The 25375-nt window shown below is 42.2% G+C and overlaps 1 protein-coding gene across 5 annotated transcripts; it reads left to right on the top strand.

The window, feature by feature from the left end:
* Positions 1-691: 691 nt before the first annotated feature.
* On the top strand, positions 692-25063 carry ZNF133 (zinc finger protein 133). 5 transcript variants are annotated; one of them, XM_077750150.1, is made up of 5 exons: positions 692-845; positions 13577-13654; positions 21059-21185; positions 21324-21419; positions 23140-25063. In XM_077750150.1, exons 1-5 carry the CDS (start codon positions 780-782, stop codon positions 24882-24884), a joined length of 2112 nt encoding a protein of 703 aa, XP_077606276.1. In that variant the 5' UTR covers positions 692-779; the 3' UTR covers positions 24885-25063. The 5 variants fall into 5 exon arrangements, with proteins under 5 accessions (XP_077606276.1, XP_077606275.1, XP_077606277.1 ...); XM_077750149.1 differs by having other exon boundaries at positions 23137-25063; XM_077750151.1 differs by lacking the exon at positions 13577-13654 and having other exon boundaries at positions 23137-25063.
* The last annotated feature ends 312 nt before the right edge of the window (positions 25064-25375 follow it).

The raw sequence follows: 25375 nt of genomic DNA, 5'->3' as shown, positions 1-25375 counted from the left end.
AACTACGGTCTAAAAGTGAGGTTCCTGTTCTCCAGGAGACAAATGAGACTTTGCCCAAAACTCTGGGGACTCCAGCGGAGGAAAAAGGTCTCGGGGCACCCAAAATGGGTTGTTCAGCTAAGGGCTGTGGTCAGAATCCGGGTCTACCTCGCACGGGATGGGAAGACTTTTCTGCCTCTCAGCTTCCACCCTCCATGGACTTCAACGGAGTTAAATGAGCACGTGAGCTGAATGAGACCACGCCTGATGTGCCCTCTCTGAACACCCCGGACGGTGGTGTGCAACCTCACAGCCGGAGAAGGGCGACTTCACCCCACAACTGCCGCCGACTTTAGCCAATCGCAGAAGCCAAACCAAGCCTCCCTTGACACGTCATTTCCGCCCACCGGGAGGCGGGTCCGCACAGGTTGAGGAAGTCCCAGCAGAGCCCCCTGGGGAGTGTAGTCTTTTGAGCCCGAGGCGTTGGAGAAGGGGTCACGGCAGGGCGAGAAGCTTCATCCGGAACCATCTACATGTTTTCTGAACGCGGTTTTAAGAAAAAAAAATACCGGAGATCCAGGTGTCACAGTGATCATTCTCCACAGTCACCGGGCACGTTACCCAGAAACGGCTACCTGGGAGGCCAATGGAAGCTGTGGGATGTCTTTGCGCGTCTGCTTGCGCGGAGCATCTTGGGAGGTGTGGTCCCGGCCCCACGCCGAGGATGCTGGGTAGTGTAGTCCCGGCGCCCTACAGAAGTAGGTCCCCAGCTGGTGGCTGGAGTGACCCCTTGTTCTTGGATGGTGCTGGTGAGTGAGGCTCCCGTGGTACACTTGCCGCAACTGTGCCCTTCCCGGCGCGGAAAGGTAGGTCCTGAAAGGCTGGTCTTATGGGCTGAGGCTGGGGACGGTGCAGATGGCGCGGAGAGAAGGTAGTGTGGGGACACGCTGTCGTGGCTCAGGCCGTGCTCTCCCGGATGTTTTATTTTGGGGGGTGTGGGCGCGCATCTCCGAGGAACGTGGGTGAAGCGCAGCGGCGAAGTCCAGTGGTGGTGGGTGCTGGGCTTGGGCCTTTCGTCCAGGGATTCTTGTGGGTGGGGACAGGTTTGGCCTTGGCCGAAATCACGATGTTGGGAGAGGGGGTCGCTGGTGTCACAACTCCCCAGGTTTGCGGGGAGTTTTGTAAGTAGGCTTTTGGGGTCTGATATTTTCCAGGTGTGGTGTTGTGGGAGCCGTCCCTGGGGCCAGGTGTCTGGGGTTTGGGTAGGTGGGTGTTGATCGTCTTTTTTCGGGTCCGCTACCCCCTCAGCTTTGCTGAGGCGGGACGATGGGCAGGCTGGCTTGGCCAGACGTGCCCGAGTTGCACTGGGTGTGGAGTGGCCATTTTGGCGCGATCCTAGGCTCTCAATTTGGCTGGTCGCCCTTGGGTTCCGGCCTTGGAGGAAGAGGTCGGGCCAGGGTCCACTGGGCAAGTTTTTCAAAGGTCCCGAGGATCGTCATTGTCTACAGGAATCACAGATTCCCCCGTCTCTGGTGTGAACGGACTCAGGAATTTTAAGTTCCATTTTAACTTATTATTATGGAGAAATTTCAAACAGAAGTAGATAGAACTCCATAGACCCATTGCTCAAATTCAGTGCTTATCACCCTAGACCATTCTTGATTCTTCTAATGGATACACTGAGAATCCTTACAGCCCACGGAGATTCGCCACCACCACCCTTACTGGTTAAGAATATGGCCTCTACAGCCAGATTTCATCCAGGCTCAGTCATTTTATAGCTGTGCCACCTCCGGTGAGAGACTGACCTCGCTGTGCCTCCATTCTCTCATCTGTTAAATGAAAATAATAAATTGTACTTCACTGGGTGAGGAGAATGAGGTAAAACTCACAGTGCCTGGAACCGTCTCTGGTATATACTCAGGGCCCAATAAGTACAATTCTTATTAAGAACAAAGCTGAGGGAGGATCTGTTCCTTTTCTGTGTCAGCAGCATGTCAGGGCAGGCTGCATTCCCAGCAAGCTGTGCACAGTCTTTTCTTCTGTGTAGGTCCATTCCTTTAAGGAGGAAGAGGCCCTACCCTCCTGGAGCATGGGAGTTTCCTGTAACTCTTCTGAACCTTTTTTTTTGTTCTTGCTCTGCCCCCTGCAGCCTTTGCCTGCCCAGAGAGGACGGCCTGGTGGGCAAAGAGGACTCCCCGGCTCCTCACAGTCCAGCTTCAGGTGGGGCCCCTTCACCTTTTGCACGCCGAACCACAGCGAGTTTCCTTTGTTCAGCTTTGACATCTTGTGCCCTACAGTGTCTCATCCTCAGGAAACAAGGCCCGTTGTCAGGGTGACAGTTTCCACAGGGACTGTTTTTCAGACCTTGCACCCTCATTCATGACCCTTTGATTTCTCCATGCCTGTCTGCTTCAGTAGAAGCTGTGTTGACTGAGCTCAGGTGCGATCCCACTGTAGAACTTTCCCGCATTTCCCCAGGCAGTACTTCCAGTGTCCTTGACAGCAGCAGAACACTCCATCCAGACTCCTAGGCTCCCAGGCTGCACTGTGACTGTCCAGCTGTCCCACTGGATCGTGGTGTAGTTCTTTGAGGATCAGGCACCCAGTTAGACTAAGTGGGTGACGGCAGTATGAAGGCACAGAGGTGTCATCCTTGCTGGCTGGGAAGGAAGTTCACAGGGGAGATCTGATTGGAAAGGTGTGGGTTGGGCATTATTGGAATGAGCTCAATGACAAGTTAGTGAGTGTGGCCTTGATCTGAGGGCAGGAGGGAGCAGAGCAGTGACGTGGTTTCCCCCTCCAGCTCTTGCTCTGTGTCTTTCCTCCCCATCAGAGCTAAGCTTGAAAGAAGTGCCTCTGCTTGCTGTCTCCATGTCTATCCTTCCTTCATCTCTTAAATATTTCTATAAGGCCTTTTCGGCCCTACCCACTGAAACACATTCTCGTCAAGGTCTCCCATGCTCTCCCTGTGGCTAAAGCCATAGCCAGTTCTCAGCAACATTTTACATAGATGCATACGTCCTCGTCCTTAAAATATCCTTTCACATGGTTGCTCCTGGTTTCCAGGTTTTCCCCCTATCTCTTAGGTCACCCCTCCTCTATCTTGCCAGCTTCCCTTCTCCCAGACCCCCACTGTGGAAGGCCCTGGTTCGGTGCTTGGACTTTTCGTCTTCTCCTGCCATACGGTCTCCCTTGTGGCCCCATCTACTCTTCAGGCCTTAAATGCCATCTCTGAGGTTTAGCCTAGACCCATGCCTTCCTCTCCAAATTCCAGTTTCCTGCTGTCTACTTTTAATTTCCTCCTGCGTATCTCTTAGGCATCTCAAACTTAATGTGTCCAACAACAAACTCTGATCATCTCCCCCAAACAGGCTCCACCCAAGTGGAGTATAGACCACTCTTTCAGGGAGTTTCATAAGCTCTAATAAGGAGCAGAGACATGGCATCTCCTTCCTTCAGATTGCTTGGGCTCAAAACCTTAGAGTCATCCTTGACTCTTTCTTGCTCTTATACTCCATCCCGACTAAGCAAATCTGGACTCTATCTCCAACCTCCACTGTTTCCCCTGGGGCCCAGACCACCATTTCACGTGGCTCACCTGGATGACTGGAGCCCTTGATTGATCTCCTTGCATCTTCCCTTGTCCTCCTAAAGTATATTAGTCAGTACAGCAGCCAGAGGGATCTTTTAAAATGTCAATCAGGGGCACCTGGGTGGTTCAGTCATTTAAGCATCTGACTTTGTCTCAGGTCATGATCTCATGATTTGTGAGTTCAAGCCCCACAGTGGATTCTCTCCGGTCAGCATAGAGCCTGCTTCAGAGCCCCTGTCACCCTCTCTCTCTGCCCCTCCCCTGCACACAATCAATCTCTTTCTCTCTCTCTCTCTCTGTCTGTCTTTCAGAAATAGACATTTAAATTAAAAAAAAATAAAATTATTAAAAAAATAAAATGTCAGTGAGATCATGTCATGCATTTGCTCAAAACCCTCCAATGGCTTCTTATCCCAGTCAAAGTCAAAACCAGTCTATTACAAAGCTGAGTATGATCTCCCCCCACATTTACACTTGAACTTTATTTCCCCTCCTCAGTCTCAAGCACAGCACCCCTGCCACAGTGAACTCTGTACCTTGACTGTGCACTGGCTCTTGCTGCAGTGCTCAGCACACCCACCACAGTGCACTGTATTTTTCAGAGCTACCCACTTGGTTCACTCCTTCACCTCCTTCAGATTGTTACTCATATCACCTTTCCAGAGAGGCCATGCCCAACCACCATAATTCCAAAACCCCACCCTGTTTTCTGTTACTTGTCTCCTTCCCTGCATTACTGGTCTTCACCTCACTCATCACTCCCTGCCGTCGTGTGTGTTTGGTTCCATGAATTTAGTATGCCCATCTTCCTCCTCTGGACTTCCATGTCAACGAAGGCAGGTTTTTTTTCTTTGTTCACTTTTGTATCCCCAGTATCTAAATAGTGCCTATTGTACAGTGGGAGCTTAATAAACATTTTGCTGAATGAATGAATGGTCCAACCATATGTATACAGAGCTAATTCTGGGAGGAATGGATGAGGCTGACTGGGATGTTGGGAGAGGGTCTGCAGACCCGCTCAGGAGGGACTGTGGCCATTGTCCTTTTCCTCCAGCTGGTATGGGAATGGGGAGGAATTGAGAGAGTTCTCGGAGACAGAGCCAGTGGCCGGGATAATGGACTTCATGTTGTAAGTGGGGAATTAGTGCTGATGCCTGAGCAGGCACATGGGCCAGAGGGAAGGTGCTACTGTCATTAAGTAAGTTGAAGAGGGAGAAGCCATAGCGTGCCTGGAAGGGTTCTGAGGATTGATTGCTGCAAAACAAACCACCCCAAAACTTAGTGGCCTGGAAGAATCAGCATGTTATAATTTCTCACAGGTCTTTGGATTTACTGGGATCAGCTTTGTGGTTCTTCTGCTCTGTGTGAGTTATAGATCTGGCTGTGGCCACAGTCTCTCAAGGACTTGTGTGGATTGGAACCTCAGAGATCATCCCCTCACATATTTGGCCCTTTATAGACTGGGATCAGCTGGGACAACGAGGCCTCATTCTCTCCATGTAGTGTCAGGGCCTCTGCATGGTCTCTCTGGCAGAGGAGTTGAACTTCTTACATGGTATCTTGGGCCTCCCTAGAACATAAATAAGCTCTCTAGCCTTCTTAAGACCTAAATCAGTAACTGGCACAGTGTCACTTGTGCCACATTTATTGGTTAAAGCAGGAACAAGGCCAACATGCAGGAGCTCCCAGTGTTTGAAGCTGGAATAATTTGAGCAAGAAAATAGTGATGATATTCTATTATAACTCATAAGATATGAATCCATACTGATATAAATAATTGAATACATTTAAAAATAAGGGAGAAGGGACAGCGCTTGCTTACAGAGCAATTAATGCATTTAGAATTAAAAAGGGAAATGGAACATCGTCATTTGGTAAATACCACAGTAATACCTGTTGCGGACATGCCCCACAGATGCATGCTGACATTAGTGAGTGGAAGTTTGAAGAGAAACAGGATATTTTTATAATCTCAAAGTATCTCTCCCAAGATATTTATTAATTATAAAAACCCAGCAGACATTGCCTTAACCAAGTGATCAAGATCAAGGTTAATATCATCAGTAATGGGACATATGAGTACCATCAACCCCTTGGTGCAGTGCACTGAAAAGGACATGACATCACTCTGAAGTAATGTAGCCAAAAATGAACTAACCTCCTTCTGATCATGAAAAAACATCTGACAAATCCGAAACTGAGGGATATTCTTCAAAAGTGTCAAGTCATGAAAAACAAGGAAGGACAGGAACCGTCACAAATTGGAGGAAATTAAACGTACGCGGCAACTAAATACAATGTGGGAACTTCATTTGAATCCTAGACCAGAAAAAGGACATTAGTGGAAAACTGACAAAATTTGATTAAGAACTGTGGTTTCATTAATAGTATTGTGTCAATGCTAATTTTTTTGGTTTTGATCATTGTACTGTGGTTTTCTAAGATGTGAACATTAGAGAAAGCTGGATGAAGGTTATATAAGAATTGATATTTTTGCAACTTCTCTGTAAGTCTGAAATTAGTTCAAAATAAAAAGTTTTAAAAATCCATCAATCTTATACCCTTTTTTTTAAAGTAAGGAATGGGTGATAAGTTTTGTTAATTTTTCAGTATGCATAAAAACACTTGGTTTTTCTCCTTAGATCTGTTGATTAATATGGTGTTTTATAGTAATGAATTTCCTAGTATTGAACCAATTTTAAATTTCTGGGAATACCACTTTGTCTTGGTGAAATATTTTCTTATTGTTGTGTTGGAGTCTCTTAGCTGACATTTCTAGAATTTTGCTCCAAATTCATAAGTGATAATGGCCTTTAATTTTTAATTTTTTTCATAAAATATTTTAATGTCTATTTTATTTTTGAGAGATCACAAGTGGGGTAGAGGCAGAGAGATGGGAGCAGAGGATCATTGACAGCAGCGAGTCTGATGTGGGGCTTGAACTCACAAACTGTGGGATCATGACCTGAACCGAAGTCAGATAATCAACCAACTGAGCCACCCAGGTGCCTAATCTTTAATTTTTTGAACTTCCATCAAGTTTAGGTGTCAACATTATAGTGGTTTTATAAGAAGAATAAGGAAGTTCCCTTGATTTTTCAGTGCTCGGGACGGTATTTAGAACATTGGGACTCTTTGGTTTGAAAGTTTGGTAGAATTTCCTTGTGACCATTTAGGGTCAATTGTATTTCCTTAGAAGTTATGCACNAACATTAGAGAAAGCTGGATGAAGGTTATATAAGAATTGATATTTTTGCAACTTCTCTGTAAGTCTGAAATTAGTTCAAAATAAAAAGTTTTAAAAATCCATCAATCTTATACCCTTTTTTTTAAAGTAAGGAATGGGTGATAAGTTTTGTTAATTTTTCAGTATGCATAAAAACACTTGGTTTTTCTCCTTAGATCTGTTGATTAATATGGTGTTTTATAGTAATGAATTTCCTAGTATTGAACCAATTTTAAATTTCTGGGAATACCACTTTGTCTTGGTGAAATATTTTCTTATTGTTGTGTTGGAGTCTCTTAGCTGACATTTCTAGAATTTTGCTCCAAATTCATAAGTGATAATGGCCTTTAATTTTTAATTTTTTTCATAAAATATTTTAATGTCTATTTTATTTTTGAGAGATCACAAGTGGGGTAGGGGCAGAGAGATGGGAGCAGAGGATCATTGACAGCAGTGAGTCTGATGTGGGGCTTGAACTCACAAACTGTGAGATCATGACCTGAACCGAAGTCAGATAATCAACCAACTGAGCCACCCAGGTGCCTAATCTTTAATTTTTTGAACTTCCATCAAGTTTAGGTGTCAACATTATAGTGGTTTTATAAGAAGAATAAGGAAGTTCCCTTGATTTTTCAGTGCTCGGGACGGTATTTAGAACATTGGGACTCTTTGGTTTGAAAGTTTGGTAGAATTTCCTTGTGACCATTTAGGGTCAATTGTATTTCCTTAGAAGTTATGCACTTGATCTAGGTGTACACATTTTTTTATGGAAGTCTGAAAAATATTCTTAAACGACTTTTAAAAAATGTGTTTTGCTGATTCAATAGTTATTTCCCCTTTGTTGTTTCTTGTTTGGAATATTTATGCTTTCTCCTTTCTTTGGTTAAGTTAGCTGCGTTTAAAATCTCCAGCTATACATTTCCCTCACCTCACTGTTCCCATCTTTCCAAACTGGAACTTTATACCCATTAAACAATAACTCCCTATTTACCCTTCCCCCGAGCTCCTCTCAACCACCCTTCTACTTTCTGTCCACGTGAATTTGATTACTCTAGGTACCTCATATCAGTGGAATCATACAATATTTGTCTTTTTGTTTCTAAGTTTATTTCGCTTAGCCTAATGTATTCAAGTTTAGTCCATGTTGTAATATGTGTCAAAACTTCCTTTATGAGAATTTCCCTTTGGGGCTCCTGGGTGGCTTAGTCGGTTAAGTGTCCGACTTTTGCTTGGGTCATGATCTCACGGTTCGTGGGTTCGAGCCCCGCATTGAGCTCTGTGCTGACTGCCAGCTCAGAGCCTGGAGCCTGTTTCAGAGTCTGTGTCTCCCTCTCTCTCTGACCCTCCCCTGCTCATGCTGTCTCTCTCTCTGTCTCCTAGAAATAAATAAAAAAATATTTAAAAAAAAATTTCCCTTTAACATCCGTGTTGTGCGTGTGCGCGCGCCTGTCATATTTTGTTAATCCATTCATCTGTTGATGGACACTGGGTTGTTTCCATGTTTTTAGCTATTATGAATACTGCTATAAACCTAAGTGTATAGGGCGCCTGGGTGGCTCAGTTGGTTAAGTATCAACTCTTGATTCTAGCTCATGTCAACTCTTGATTTCAGCTCACGCCATGATTTTATGGTTGTGAGATTGAGCCCTGCCTCACATTCCTTAACAGGGCATGGAGCCTGCTTAAGATTCTACCTCTCCCTCTCTCTCTCTCTCTCTCTCTCTGTCCCTCCCCTGCTCATGCTGGTGCTGGTGCATGTACATACGCTTTCTCTCTCAAAAAACAAAACAAGACAAAACATAACTGTACAAATATCTGTTTGCGTCCCTACTTTCAGTTCTTTTAAAATATTCCCAGAAGTGGAATTGGTAGATTATATGATAATTCTATTTTTAATTTTAGAGCAACCACTGTACTCTTCTCTATAGTGGCTGCACCATTGTACATTCTGAGCACTGCCCAATGGTTGAATGATGATTTTGATCATTATGATGGAAGTCTGGTATATTTTTTGCTTGGAATTACTTAGGATTCTTGTTGTTCTTAAAGGCCTGACCATTTTTCTAGTAGGTGCCTTGAAGTTGGTGGTTGTGAGTAAACTTCCCTGGTATTCAGAGTTAGGCCCTTTAGATATTTAGATTCAGGTCTTCTATTCTTGAAGTTTTCTTGAATGATAGCTTAAATTTTTTTTCATGTTTTATTTATTTTTGAGACAAAGACAGAGCTTGAGTTAGGGAGGGGCAGAGAGAGAGAGAGGGAGATAGAATCTCAGGCAGGCTCCAGGCTCTGAGCTGTCAACACAGAGCCCGACACTGGGCTCAAACCCATGAACCATGAGATCATGACCTGAGCCAAAGTCGGACACTTAATCTACTGAGCCACCCAGGCACCCCTTGGACTATAGTTTTAAATATTGTTTCCTTTTTGTTGTTGTTGCTTTCTTTTTCAGGAACTACAGTTATATGGGTGATATTCCTTTTTTTGGTCTGTTTTCCATTTCAACCACTTTCTCTCTAACCCGTTCTTTATTTCATTTTTATTCTCTTAAGTGGTTTTCCTGCTACACTTCAGTGCCCATCCTGTTTTCATTTCAATCTATTCTTCAGTGTCCTGTAACTTAGTTTCATTTCTTTCTGAAGTTCAGTCAGCTCTCATTTTGTTTGTTTCTTTTCTTTTTGGCCCATTTTTGTTCTTCACTTTCAAATTTTGCTTTCAGTTTTGTTGAAACATAATGACATATAACATGTATTAGTTTAAGGTGTTCAACATAATGATTTGATACAGGTATATATTGGGAAATGTATCACGATAAGTGTAATTCTGTTCATTTTGATAGCATAGTTACAAATTTGAATTTTTGATTCAGGATGTTTTCTCATAAGCCCAAATGTTTGAGGATATTGAATTCAGCTTGGAGTATTTTGTTACAGCTATTTCTGTGTTACTTTTTTTGGGGGCGGGGAGGGTAGAATTTTCTTTAGCTGAACTTTGGATTCTTATTTTCTGTTTTGGTTTTCTATACGGAAGAACTGCACATCTGCATTTCTGTAGTCAACTGTCAGATCTAGTGTTTTTGAAATTTTCTAGTTCCGGAAAATTCTTCTATCGGTGTAGCTAGCTAGTATGGTTTCTTTATTGGATTGCAGGAGGATGAGAGACTGTGTTCTTCTCCTTCTTTTTAATTCTTTCTGTTTTGCAGAGACCCTGTATTTTCCTTCTTGCTTATTTTTCCCTTTATCTTGGCATTTCTGAGAGGTGCCTTTTCCTTGCTCATGATCCCCTTTTGCCCTGGAGCTTTACCTTTCCAAGACTTCCTATGCTCATTCTACTTACCCTTTTAAGTCCCTTCCCTTTTATAAGTACTCTGACCTATCAGTATTTTCTCATATATGGTAGCTTTTCTTTTCTGGTGGTTGTTTCTATCAATTAAGTCATGCAGTGCCTCTTTTCTCTCTTTCGTGTAGTTTCCCCCTTAGCTGCTCTTCTGGTCCCCAATAGCTGCGTGTAGGGTATAAGAGTTAGCTCACTGGGTTAGTGTTTTATGCCTTATTTATTTTTATTACAGGCAATTTGAAGCTAGGATTTCTCTGTCTAGGTATGCTGAAAGCATGTGTATTTTGTGCAAATTACCTGTGTTTCAGTGGAAGCTTATCTAAGGTATTTGGCCATCTTTTACTTGACTGGGCTCAAGCTCAAAACTCAGTTTCACCTGTAAACGATAGGCAACACCTGCACACCTCATTTAACCTTCCTTCCATTGTTATTCACTTGAGCTTTTTGTTGTCGTCTGTGTTCAGCCAACTGTAGGAGGGGCTTGTGTGTAGATTTGAAGCTCCATCCTTTGTTGCTCCCACTTTTCTAGGATTTTGCCATACAGTTTGCGGAGGAAGTCTGGAAGCCATAGACTCTTGATCGGTTCCCGATCCGCCACGTGTACTGGGGAGTCCCTCAGATGAAAAGACAGTTAATGCAGGTCTTACCCCATGTGAATCCTTTCTTTCAAAGGTTATATCCCCTCTGCTTCCTGACTGCTTTTGGTTGTAGTGTCTTCAAATAGTTGTTTTTTATATTTTGATTAGAGTTTATAGTTATTAGTAAGAGGGTTAGTTTGATACAAGCTCTTCTCAGTATCAGAATCTAATGCTACTGGTTCTTTCTATTAAAAAAAAATTACTTTTGGTTTTGTTTTTCTCCTACTTTCTGGAGTAGAAAGCAAGTGAAAACAATTACTTGGGGTTTTTTTAAACCCAGTACATTGACAATTCAAAACACTGAGTCAAGTATTTCCCCTTTGTGGTTTCTTATTTTGAGTATTTATGCTTTCTCATTTCCTAAAATAGCTGTGTTTATTTCACTAATTTTTAAGAAATTAAGATTTCACTCTTCACACTTTTTTCTCCTCATTAATTTGTGTTCTTGTCTTTATTAAAATATCTAAAGCTATCCATTTCCCTCACCTCACTCTTTTAAATGAATCCCACACATCCATAGTGTTTTCATTGTTTTTTAGAAATTCTGTGGTTTCATTTGTTTTCTCTTTAACTCCTACCTACTTCATGCAACATTCAGTAAACTTTTCCTACTTCCCCCTTCCCTTTTCTCTTCTCCCATTTTAGTGGCATTTCTGCTTTATCTGGACACATAGGCAATAATATATCATTAGTATATATTTTTTATGCCCTGCCCTTACCCACCATTTAGTGCTAGATCTATAATTATGTACGTTAAATGCTCACCATCAGTTCTGTACATGGCTTCCCATGTACTGTCCTATTATGTCTAACAACATTCATCTCTCAATAGATTCCTCACAAAGAGCTCATAGCTATAGAATTCCTTAAGCTCTTGTATGTGTACAGCTGTTTCCCTATAGTTGTCTTACCTGAAGAATCCCTTGGACAAATCAAGGGGAAAGGGGCACACTTACTGTGTGGTCATTGGGACTGTAAATTGGTTGGCCTTTGTAGGGCAATTTGGCAGTGTAAGCATATGTTCAGTGTTGAGTTCAGTAATTCCAGTCCTTTAGCACTCATACAGAAATACTGACATGTTTGCAAAAAGGTATTGCTTTTAGGTTTCCATTGATAAACACTACAGTCTGTCCATTGACCGAGGAGTACTATGTTAAAGAAAATGTGGTCTGCTGATGGACATAGTATGGCAGTTATCAATTAGAGTGGAGTAGGGACACCTGGATGGTTCAGCTAGATGAGTGTCTGACTCTTGGTTTCAGCTCAGGTCGTGATTCCAGGGTCATCAGATCGAGCCCCAGGTTGGCCGTTGTGCTGAGTGTGGAGCCTGCTTAAGTTTCTCTCTCTCTCTTCCTCTCCCTCCTCTCCCCCACTTGTGCACTGTCTCTCTCTCTCTCAAATAAAAAATAAGGGGTCCCTGGTGGCTAAGTCGACTGAGCCTCCAACTTTGGCTAGCTCATGATCTTGCAGTTCACGAGTTTGAGCCTCACCTCTCTGCTGTCGGTACAGACCCCAATTTGGATCCTTGTTCCCCTCTCTCTCTGCCCCTCTCCTGCTTGCACATTCTCTCTCTCAAAAATAAATGTTTTAATAATAATAATAATAATAAAAGAATTGAGTTAGGTCTGTGAGTACTGGTGTACACATAGCCCTAACGTATTAAATGCACATAAGTCAAAGAATAATACAGATGGTTTTTATTTATAGGAAAGTGACATTATTTGCACATGTACCAAAATATGAATGAAAATGAAGAGACAAAATTATAAATCAAAGAGTACTCATGAAATACTTAACAGTAGTTACCTGGATGTGGGCCTGGGGCAGAGTCCAGAAAGAGAACTGAACTTTTTCTTTATAATCTTCAGACTACTCTGGGTTCTTTTGAACACTAACACAGATGTTAATTGCATGCATATTAAATAGAATGAAATTAAACCACAAAAATACATTTCTTGAAAAATGTCTTCTGACTTCCCTTATGAGCAATTTGCAGTTTTATTTCATTTCCTTCCTGACCACTTCATCCAAGTCATAATATTTATTAGTTTAATCTGAGTTGTCATACTTAATTCTTTTAGAACTGATAATTCATTCTTGCCAGTTTCTGTCCCAGGTATTGCTTTGGATTTTGTTGTCAACAAAGTGCTTTGTTTTGTTTTGTTTTCTATCCTGGCTATCCAATGAAAAATTGTATACTTTTTGCTTTTTTAATGGGAAAGCTCAAAAATAAAGGAAACAATAGCATAATGACCATTCTTACGTACATCATCTTGATTTAACACTTCTTAATGCTTTACATATTGCAGAAACTTTTTTGGTGGTGTTTAAGAATTTTAAAATAATTTTTATTAATGGAAGAATTTCAAACATGTTCAAACGAAGCAAGAATATTATAATAAAGCCTCAGCTTTAGCAGCCATCACCATGTTGCAATCTTGGTTCTTGTTTTTGTCTCATTTTTTCTGAAATGTTTTCAATCATTTTCATCCATAAATGAAAAACAACCAGGATACCATTTTCTCAACCCTTCAAATTCATAATGCTGCATTTAACGTCACCTACTGCCAAAAAATGGCCTCAGAAATGTCCTTTTACATTTAATTTGTTTTGATCAGGAGAGTTTGGAACTGACTCTGCTGAAGGCCTAGGTCTCAGGACCTTTTTCCGGGGCCCTGGTAGAGAATCAGGCTGTTACATTCCCTATCATGCCACTCTTCCCCCCTCCCCCAAGTGAGGCCCTGCCTCACTCATGGGGAGCGCATTTCCACCTGACACCCTTTCATTTCTGTTTTCCTTACCCAGATCTGCCTTCTGAGATATCATCCTTCTTTAGGGATACCAGGAAAAATGGCCACAGGGTCCCGGAAAGCCAGGGTAATGGTGAGTGTTTTCTGTATTTCCATACTGGCTGTCTCAGGATGGACACATTCTCTTATCCTGACTGCCTTGATGGCACCTGGCAGAATCAAGCATTATTCCTAGAGGCATGACTTACCTTACCTGAAGCCTGTTCTACCCATGACTTAAGTCATTCACCAAGTGGCTAACTCTGAACCACACACAGTTCTATAGGGCAGGCTTTTTTCAGCTTTAAAACTTTACCACGCTGAGAGTGATGTCAGGGGAAATGATGAAGCGGGAAGCACCCAGAATCTGAGTCCCCACCTAGACAACAGTTAGTTGTACTGGCAGAATCTGTCTGATGTAACTATGTTGGAACTCTGGAACCTAGTTGAATGCTTGTAGCTTCCAAAGGAAGGCTTGGGAGAGTCAGTTTCAGATCTTAGTTCAGTAGCCATCACCCACCCCAGCCCCATGGCAGATATCCATGCATGTGACTCTGGAGCAGTTTGACAACTTGTGGAAACCAGGGTGGGCAGCAGGGACCTTTTCCTTCAAATATTCAGGATCTGTGTTCTGAATGCTGCTTCTGATTATAGAAATGGGCACCATTGGTACAACCTCTACTGGCTGAAGTAGGGGATTTAAAGAACCATATCATGGGGCCCCTGGGTGGCTCAGTTGGTTAGGTGTCCAACTTCGGCTCAGGTCATGATCTTGCAGTTCATGGGCTCAAGCCCCACGTCGGGCTCTGTGCTTACGGCTAGCTCAGAGCCTGGANCCCCCCCCCCCCCCCGGCCTTTATTTTTGCCCTATTTCCCCTTTTGGAGCCAGACATTTCAAGACTAGAACATCCAAAACAACTGCACATTCAGGGTATTTAGAAAGTTACCATGCATGCCTATGAAAAGCACAGGATCAGAAAAGCATAAGAAAGACTTGAGAAAACCCTTAGCTTACAGCTTAGGCTGAATCTCCATGCATATGCTATATGGCAGTTTTAAAATCCAGAAGATACTGGAGAATCTGAGTTGCCATATTATAAGATTCAGATATCCAGTTTTCCACACACACAAAAAAATCATGAGGCATACAAAGAAACAGGACAGTACAGTCCATTCAAAGGAAAAAAATAAATCAATAGAAACTATCCCTGATAAAGGCTGGATGGTGGACTTAACTAGACAAAGACTTTTAAAAAGCTGTCTTAAAGATTCTCTAAGCCGTGAACAAGTCAAGAAAAATATGTTAGGACAAAATGGAAATATCAATAAAGAGAAAACATAAAAAGGAACTAAGAAACTCAACAAACTACAGGTTGGATAAACTATCAAAGAGACCCACACCACAATACAAGCTAATCATAATCAAACCCTTGAAAGTCCAAGGCAACAGAGAATCCTGAAAGCAGCAATAGAGAAGCAGCATGTCACATACAAAGTGTCTTCTAAAATTAACAGCAGATTTCTAATCAGTAACTTTGGAAGCCAGAAGACAACGGGTTGATATATTCGGCTCTGAAAGAAAAAACTGCCAAGCAGGAATTCTATATCCAGCAAAACTGTCCTTCAGAAGTAAAGGAGAAGTCAAGACATTCCCAGAAAACTAAGAGGTGATACAGTTTGCAGCCACTAGACTTGCCTTGCAAGAAATGCAAATGGGAGGGGCGCCTGGGTGGCTCAGTTGGTTAAGTGTCCGACTTCGGCTCAGGCCATTATCTCACGGTTCGTGGGTTTGAGCCCCTCATTGGGCTCTGTGCTGACAGGTAGCTCAGAGCCTGGAGCCTGTTTCAGATTCTGTACTTCCGTCTGCTTCTGACCCTTGCCTGCTCATGCTGTCTCTCCCTCTCTCAAAAATAAATAAAACATTAAAACATTTTTTTAATGTAAAAAAAAAGAAATGCAAATGGGAGTCTTTCAGGTAGTAGAGAGAGGATACTAGACAGTTACTTGATGCTAGATGAAATAAAGTTCTACAGTAAAAATAAATAAATCTGCACTTAAATAAGGTAGTGTTATTGTCATTTTGGCTTACTACACTTTTTCTTCTCAGCACAATTTAAGAGACTAATGTCTTAATGAAAAACACAATTATGAGTCTATATTTTTGGACACACAATGCATACAGGTGTAATTTTATGACTTTAATATTGACAATAGGTGAAGATGGAGCTCTATGGGAGAAGAATTGTGTATTGAAGTTAAGCTGATATCAGTTCAAATTAGGGTCTTATAACTTTAGGATGTTAAATTCAATCACTGTGATAACTATAATAAAAATAGATACAGGATGTACACTAAAGGAAATGAGAGGGGAATTTAATGTACTAAAATCAACTGAATAACAAGACAGTAATGCAGGAAATGATGTTCAGGAAAGCTACCAGGCATGTTGAAAACAAATAGCAAAATGGCAGAAGTCCATTCTTATCAGAAGTTACATGGTATGTAAATGGACTAAACCCTCCAGCCAAAAAAGAGGATTTTGCACAATGTATAACAACAACAACAAACTTATGATCCAACTATACAATGTCTATAAGAGACTCACTTTAGATTCAAAGACATTAATACAATGAAAGCAAAAGGGTGGCAAATGATATTCCAGGCAAATAATGACCCAAAGAGAATAGAGGCAGCTATATCAATATGAGAAAAATAGTTTTTCAGCCGAACAAGATTACAAAAGGTAAGACATTATATGTTAATAAAAAGTTCAGTGCAGTAAGAGAATATAAAAATTATACATACTTACATACCTCATAACAGACTCTCAAAATACATGAAGCAATTCAACAATGAATAGAAGAACCAGACAGAAGATAGGTAAGGAAAATAGAGGACTTAAAGAACACAATAAGCCAACTAGAATAGGCCTATACAGAACACTCTGCTTGACAACAAAATACACATGGGACATTCTCCAGGACTGACGATTTGTTAGACAACAAATTAAGTCTCAATAGACTTATTTAAAAGATATGCAAAGTGTCTTCTCTCACAGTGGGATGAAGTTAGAAACCAATAACAGAAAGAAAATGGACAATTCACATATATGTGGAAATTAAACAAACACACTCTTGAACAACCAGTGGACCAAAGAAGAAATCACAGTGGAAATTAGAAAATACTTATAAACAGGGGTGCCTGGGTAGCTCAGTTGGTTGAGCATCTGACTCTTGATTTCAGCTCAGGTCATGGAATCGAGGCCCATGTTGGACTCTATGCTGGCAGCGTGGATCCTGCTTGGGATTCATTCTCTCTCTCTCTCTCTCTCTTTCTCTCTCTCTCTCTCTCTCTCTCTCTCTCCTCCTCCTCCTCCTCCTCCTCCTCCCTCCCCTGCTCTTGCATTCCTCTCCCTCTCTCAAAAGAAACAAATATTTTTTAAAAAATATAAACAAATCAAAACAAAATACAATATCCCATACTGAAACTTATGGGATAGAGCAAAACAAATGCTAAGAGAGAAATTTATAGCTATAATACATATATTGAAAAGGAAAAGATTGCCAGGAAACAATGTAGTTTTACATCTTAAGAGTCCAGAAGAAGAACAAACTAACCTCAAGGTAGCAGAAGTAAGGAAATAATCAAGATTAGAACAGAATTAAATAGAGAAGAGAAAAATAATAGAGAAAATCACTAAGACAAAAAATTGATTCTTCAAGAAGTTTACCAAAACTGACAAAACTTTTAACTAGCTCAATTGAGAAAACAAGAGGGCTCAGATTACTAAAATCAGAAATGAAAGTGGGGCATTACTACTGATTCTACAGAAATGAGGATTACACAAGACTGTTATGAATGATTGTACCCCAACAAAATGGATGGCCTAGATGAAATGGACAGCTTCTTAGAAACAAGAAAACCTCAAGAAAGAATCATTAAAAAATAGGAATCCTTAATAGACTAGTAAGGAGATTGAATCAGTAATCAAAAGCTCCCAACAAAGAACAGCCCTGGACATGATGCCTTCGTGGGTGAATTCTACCATACGTTTAAAGAAAAACACTAATTCTCAAGCATTTCTCCCCCAAAACAAAGAAGGAACACTACCTAGCTAATTCTGTGAGGGTAGCATCACCCTGATACCAAAGCCAGACAAAGACCATAAGAAAACTACAGGCCAATATCCCTTAAGAGTGCGGGTGCCAAAATTCTCAACATAATTCCAGCAAACCAAATTCAGCATATTAAAAGAGTTATATGCTTTTCTATGGCAGTAAAAGAATTCTATGTGCTATATAGAACTATACAGCATATTAAAAGAATCCTGCTGACCAAGTGGGATTTAGTCCTAGAATGCTAGGATGCTTCAACATATAAACATCAGTGAATATATCATATTAACAGATGAAAGACAAAAACCTTAAGATCATCTAAACTAATGCAGAAAGTATTTGACAAAATTCAGCACTCTTTTATGAAAAAAACACTCAATAAACTAGGAATAGAAGGAAACTACCTCAACATAATAAAGGCCACATGTGGAAAACTCATGTAATATACTCCATGGTGGAAGACTAAAAGCTTTTTCTGTAAGATTACATATGACAAATATGCTCACTTCTGCCATTTCTGTTGAACACAGTATTGGAAGTTCTAGCCAGAGCAAGTAGGCAAGAATAGTTAAGGGAGGGAGGGAGGAAGGAAGGAAGGAAGGAAGGCAGCCAGACAGATAAATCAGAAAGGAAGAAGTAAAATTATATGTTTGCAGATGACATACAAAAACCTGTAGAACTGATATACAAATTCAACAAAATAGCAGGATACAAAATTAACACACAAAAATCAGCTACATTTCTACACAGTAACAATGAAGAATCCAATAAGGAAATTAAGAAAACTCTTCTACCTCCAATAGCATCAAAAAGAATAAAATACTTAAAAACTAACTTAAGTAAGGAGGTGAAAGACTTGTACATTGAAAAGTACAAAACCTTGCTGAAAGAATTAAAGAAGTGAAAAGACACCAAGTTAATGGATGGAAACTTTAATATTTTTAAGATGACAATAGTACCCAAGTCGATTCAGTGCAATCCCTACCAAAATCCCAGTGACTTTTTTTTTCCAGAAATAGAAAAGTGCATCTTAAAATTCATATGAAATCTCAAGGGACTCTGTAAAGCCAAAACAGTCTTGGAAAAGAACAAACATGGAAGGCTTACAGTTCTTGATTTCAAAATTTACTACAAAGCTTCAGTCATCCAAGCTGTGTGGTACTGGAATAAAAGCAGAATTATGGACTAATGGAACAGAACAGAGCCCAGAAATAAATCCTTATGTCAAATGATTTTGGACAAGAGTACCAGACCATTGAATGTGGAAAGGACAGTATTATGGGGAAACAGTATACCTACATGTGAAAGAGTGTAGTTGGACCCTTACCTCACACCATATACAAAGATGAACTCAAAATGGATCAAAATCCTAAACAGATAGGAACTAAAACTATAAAACTTAGGAAAAAACAAGGGGAAAACTTCATGAAATTGGATTTAGTGATGATTTCTTGGATATTACACCAAAAAACGCAGGCAACAAAAGAAATAAAACAGATAAATTGATCATCAAAATTTAAAACTTTTGTGCAAATAAATTTGCAAATCACTTATCTAATAAGTGACCTGATAAGGGATTAATATTCATAATATATAAAGAACTGTAACCCAGCAACACCAAAAATACAAACACCCCAATTCAAGCATGGGCCAAGAACTTGAAGATATTTTTGCAAAGAATTTATACAGATGGCAAATAAGCACATGAAAAGATGCTTATCATCACCAATCATTAGGGAGATGCAAATTGAGTCCACAATGAGATATCACGTTGCACTCATTAGATGGCTGTCATCAAAACAAAACAAAAAAACAAAAGCAAAACACAAGCAACAGGTGTTGGTGAGGATGTGGAGAAATTAGAACACTTCTGCATTGCTGGTGGGGATGTAATATGATGCAGTTGCTATTGAAAACAGGGGTTCCTGAAAAAAGTGAACATGACATTACTATTGGCTCTTGCAACTTCTCTTCTGGGTATATACCCCAGAGAATTGAAGGCAGGGACCCAAACTAATCATTATACACCAATTTGTGAGGTAGAATTATTGACAGTAGTTAAAAGGTGAATACAAACCAACTGTCCATCAGTAGATGAACGGTATATACATAAAATAGAGTATTTTTCAGTCTTGAAAGGGGAGGAAATTCTGAGTTCGTGCCTCTACATAAATGAACCTTGAATTTAGCCAGCCACAAAAGGACAAATGTTGTGTAATTCCACTTATTTGTAGTATGGAGAATAACCACATACATAGAGATGGGAACTAAAATCGTGGTTACCAGGGTTTGGAAGGAGTTATTCGTTCATGGTTACAGTTTCAGCAGGGGATGATGAACAAGTTCTGGAGACGGAGAGTGGTGACGATTGTACACTTAATGCTACTAAAATGTATATTTAACATGGTAGCTAGAGTAAAATATTGTTATGTGTATTTTACAATAAAAATTAAAAATTCTACAGGCTGCTACACTCTACCTATTCTGTATTTCTACCTTTTATTCCTCCTGGGTTGTCTTCCCTGTCCACATTGTGGCTTTCTTCCTTCCTTTGCTCACAGTGTCTTCTTTGCTCCCAGCATGCTTCAACCTGGAATACTTAGCACTTCCCTCTCCCCTTGACTCCTACCCATCCTTTAAGATAAGTTCCTGGGGCTGCCTCAGGACACCTTTCTTGATGTCTGTGTCCTCCATTTTTAAATAGTGTTAAGGGGATGAGTAAAACTGGGCAGGGGAATGAGAAAAAATGTAGAGATGAATTTGTAGGTTGAGTGGCCAAGAAGGTCCACCCTGAGCATACACAGTGTGGGGCCATAAATTTAATGTAGTATTATCTACATTTCACTTGTTGACCTCAGAGGTGAACCCCAAACCCAGGCAGTACGTTCAAGTCCATGCACTTCACCATGACCCATTTGTGCCTCTCAGACCCAAGGACGCCTGGGACCATGGGGTTTAGGGAAAGGACTGAGTTATAGTTTAGTCTGTGCCATTATTGAGTTGTATGAACTGTAGTCATTCAGATGCTTCAATATTAACATGATTGGTAATATTATTTAATCATTTAAATTCTGATAGGCTTTACTTTTGTTTAATTTTTATATGTTATTTATTCTTTCTGCCTAAATTTAAAGTTCTTAAAAGTTAGGTAATCTTTTTTGCATTTATTATCCAAACAGCTCACCCAAGATCTTGAACATAGTAGATTCACAAGTGTTGTTGGCTGGATAGCAACAGATGTTTAACACACGGCATCAGGGTCACCATCAAAGGCAGAATCTTAATAGCTCACCTATTTCCTACAGGGCAGCCCTCTGCATTCCCCTCACTGAGTCATGGCAAGGCTGTCTCCTCAGTGAGCAGGACTGTGTTTTCTGTTACAGGCACACATGGCATTCAGGGATGTGGCTGTGGATTTCAGCCAGGAGGAGTGGATGCTGCTGAGCCCTGCTCAGAGATCCCTGTACAGGGAGGTGATGCTGGAAAACTACAGCAACCTGGTCTCACTGGGTAAGCCCTGGAATCTCTGGGGACTCACATTCTTGCTGCTGGCCGTTTTAGGCTGTTTGTAACGTAGCCATCTTGCTTTCTCAGTTGGCTCTTGAGCCGATAACCTCCAGCCACCTTGTTTTCTTTTCCTGTGAACAGGAATTCCATTTTCTAAACCAAAACTTATCACCCAGCTGGAGCAAGGGAAGGAAACCTGGAGAGAGGATGCAAAATGCCCACCAGGCACCTGTCCAGGTGAGTGGGGAAGGCTGGGCAAATGGAGCACGGGGCTTCAGGCAGCTCCGGGCAAGGAGAGAAAGGAGGCGGCTGTTCTCCTAACTCCTGAAGCGGTGTTTGCGTTGCCTGGCATGGCCTCCCTTCCACACCTTCATCCTCACCTGAGTGTAAGGCTGTGTCTTCCTCCTCTGGTAAGGACACATTGGACAAGGCCTCTATCCTTATGATCCCTTTTAACCTTAATTACCTCTTTAGAGGCCCCATTTCCAGGGCACCTGGGTGGTGAGTTGGTTAAGCATCCGACACTTGATCTCAGCTCAGGTTATGATCTCACAGTTTGTGAGTTCGAGCCCCATGTTGTTGGTGTGGAGCCTGCTTGGGATTTTGTCCCTCCTTCTCTCTGCCCCTCCCCCACTTGTGTGCATGCATGCACTCTCTCTCTCTCTCTCTCAAAATAGATAAATAAACTTTTTTAAAAATTTTAGAGAAAAATAAAGACCCCATTTCCAAAAACAGTAACATCCTGTATAGGATAGAATACTGGAATATAAATGTATATGCAGTTAGTTTTTAAAGTTTGGTTCATTGATCAAGAAAATTGTGTTCAAGTTGGTTTAGTACAATAATACCTGGTTTCTCAAATTGGTTAGTTGTTGCATTCAGATGACTAGAACCAGTGTTGAGGAAGCAATTACATTCAATGTTGACATCTATACATGAGGTGCTGTAAGAAGAAATCTATATTGATTTCTGGGAAAAATTTTTATTTAGATTCATTCTGAAAATTAACCAGGCTTAAACTGATCAGGGGCACCAGGAGGGAACATCTTTAAGTCAGTGGGGGACTAGATTGTGTTCTATGGCCTTGTAGAAATTCTGGCACAAAGCCATCATCCTCTAATAAATATTTGTTAGTGAGTGGGGCAACTTCAGGCATCTCACGCACAATTTCTTGAACCATTTTATGTTGCTTCCTACAGTAGGGGCTCTCCAACCTGAATGACCACTCTCTCCATCTGTCCCTTTGTCCTCATGGGGAAATAAGGAAAGACATGACATTTACATATGGGTCCTCTGGTTAGATCTCTTTCTGTCAGAGAAAATACTTGTGGACACGATTTATATCACATGGGTGGTTGTTTGAAATTAATTGTAAGTAGGGAAGACTGTTGCATATTGGCCCTATTTAAAGAGCTGAGGAGTACCTGGCTGGCTCAGTCAGAGGAATAAATAACTCTTGATCTCGGGATTGTGAGTTTAAGCCTCATGTTGAGTGTGGAGATTACAAAAAAATAAACCTAAAAAGAAAAATTTTTTAAATAATAAAATAAAGAGCCAGAACCACCTGTGATATTTATAGCTGGCTACATAGAAGAGGCTTAGGAGTGGGTTCTCTCTCTCTCTCTCTTTTTGAGAGAGAGAAAGAACACATGTGGGGGGGGAGGGGCAGAGAGAGAGGGAGACAGAAGATCCGATATAGGGCTCAAACTCATGAACCGTGAGATCATGACCAGAGCCAAAGTCAGACACTTAACTGATTGAGCCACCCAGGTGCCCCGGGAATGGGTTTTACGAGCCTGGAAAAGTACGTCGTTTAAAGGAAGTCTTGACCAGGTAGCACTCCAATTGTAAGCATTTTGAAGAACAGGGAATTAGGTCTCCCCGTCAGACTAGGCAGAATTGCTCAGGCTGTCCAACTGAGTCTCAGTTCTGACTCTGACTTCTCTCTCTGTAGCAGAACGAAAGCCAGAACTCCACCTGTGTCCTTTCTGCCCTTCGGATTTTCCCAGTCAGAAATTCCACATGCAGCACATGCTGTGCAACCATCCCCCTTGGGTCTTCACGTGCTTGTGTGCAGAAACTCATGTGGAGCCAGGGGACCCCAGCCCAGGGGACCAGAAGCAGCGGCAGCCAGCCTCTGATCTAGATTCCTGGAGTGATAAAGCAGAGGGTCAAGTGAGAGAAGGCGCCAAGCCTTTGTTTGGCAAGACAAAGAAAAGGACTTCAGGAGCGTTCTCCAGGCCACCCCAAAGGCAACCAGTTAGCTCCAGGAGCAGCATCAAAGGGGTGGAAATCGAGTCCAGCCCCGCTCCATCGGGGAACCCTGAGGAAGAGGACAGACTGTTGAAGAGGATAGAAGTCTTAGGATTCGGGACGGTCAACTGTAGAGAGTGTGGACTGGGCTTCAGCAAGATGACGAACCTGCTCAGTCACCAGAGGATTCACTCCGGTGAGAAGCCGTACGTGTGTGGGGTGTGTGAGAAGGGCTTCAGTCTGAAGAAGAGCCTTGCCAGGCACCAGAAGGCCCACTCGGGGGAGAAACCTATCGTGTGCAGGGAGTGCGGCCGCGGATTTAACCGGAAGTCAACGCTTATCATACACGAGAGGACACACTCAGGCGAAAAGCCTTATATGTGCAGTGAGTGCGGGCGAGGCTTCAGTCAGAAGTCAAACCTCATCATACACCGGAGGACACACTCGGGGGAGAAGCCCTATGTGTGCCGGGAGTGTGGGAAAGGCTTTAGTCAGAAGTCGGCCGTCGTGAGACACCAGAGGACACACTTAGAGGAGAAGACCATCGTGTGCAGTGACTGTGGACTGGGCTTCAGCGACCGGTCGAACCTCATCTCGCACCAGAGGACACACTCGGGGGAGAAGCCGTATGCCTGCAAAGAGTGCGGGCGCTGCTTTAGGCAGAGGACGACCCTTGTCAACCACCAGAGGACACACTCCAAAGAGAAGCCTTACGTTTGTGGAGTGTGTGGACACAGCTTTAGCCAGAATTCAACCCTCATCTCCCACCGGCGGACACACACAGGGGAGAAACCCTACGTGTGTGGGGTGTGTGGGCGTGGCTTTAGTCTGAAGTCCCACCTCAACAGACACCAGAACATACACTCAGGGGATAAGCCTATCGTGTGCAAGGATTGTGGGCGAGGCTTCAGCCAGCAGTCAAACCTCATCAGACACCAGAGGACACACTCAGGGGAAAAGCCCATGGTGTGTGCGGAGTGCGGGCGAGGCTTCAGCCAGAAGTCAAACCTCGTGGCACACCAGAGGACGCACTCAGGGGAAAAGCCGTACGTGTGCCGGGAGTGTGGGCGAGGCTTCAGTCACCAGGCTGGTCTCATCAGGCACAAGAGGAAACACTCGAGGGAGAAGCCTTACACGTGCAGGCAGTGTGGACTAGGCTTTGGCAACAAGTCAGCTTTAATCACACATAAACGGGTACATTCAGAAGAGAAACCTTGTGTGTGCAGGGAATGTGGCCAGGGCTTTCTCCAGAAGTCACATCTCGTCTTACATCAGATGACACACCAGGGGGAGAAGTCTTATGTGTGCAAGACGTGCGGCCAAGGCTGCAGCCAGAAGTCCCACCTCAGCAGACACAGGAGGACGAAATCTGGCCATTACAAACCACCCCTCCAGCCTGACTCTGAAGTCTGTTCTGGCCAATCTCCTGACCTCTTACACTCCCTTTGAAAGTGAAGGTGGTGAGGAGGACTAAGTAATCAAATTGTTATACTTCCTTGAATTGGAGTAGAGAAATGCATTCCGTAAGTGGTCAGCGGACATTTGACTTAGTTCACTTTCTCCACCCTAAGTCTTCATGTTCTGTGGCCTTTTGTTCTAATAAAGATTGCTTCTTTTCAAATCTGTGACCTTGACTGCACCTCATTCATTCATCTGTACAGATAGTGAATAAGGAGTGGTGCAGACACCTTGGACTCCAAAGTCCAATCTCCACAAGATTTCAATTCCCTGGAAGACAATCACTAGAATATTTACTAGAATGCCCAGTCCTTTGTATAGGGAGAAAGCCTAGGAAGTGTATTTAGGGATTTCAGGTGAGGGGAGGGAGTCTTCCAGGTGTCTTCCAAAAACACATGGCTTCCTTTAGCAGTCCACTTTTATCTGCAACTACCCTCTTCCTTTGGCTTCTGTGACAGCTCCCTTTCTGCTTCTCTCCTCTT

This window comes from Crocuta crocuta, unplaced genomic scaffold, assembly GCF_008692635.1.
Source record: "Crocuta crocuta isolate KB4526 unplaced genomic scaffold, BGI_CrCroc_1.0 scaffold209, whole genome shotgun sequence".
Lineage (NCBI taxonomy): Eukaryota > Metazoa > Chordata > Mammalia > Carnivora > Hyaenidae > Crocuta > Crocuta crocuta.
This window is presented reverse-complemented; position numbering and strand designations above follow the sequence as displayed.

What these genes read in the sequence shown, in the direction of transcription:
- ZNF133 (XM_077750149.1), top strand. Translation starts at nt 780, where the DNA reads ATGGTGCTGGTGAGTGAGGCTCCCGTGGTACACTTGCCGCAACTGTGC. An exon ending in GCCCTTCCCGGCGCGGAAAG is followed by an intron (nt 846 to 13,576) that starts GTAGGTCCTGAA and finishes TTCCTTACCCAG; the next exon opens with ATCTGCCTTCTGAGATATCA. An exon ending in CCCACCAGGCACCTGTCCAG is followed by an intron (nt 21,420 to 23,136) that starts GTGAGTGGGGAA and finishes CTCTCTCTGTAG; the next exon opens with CAGAACGAAAGCCAGAACTC.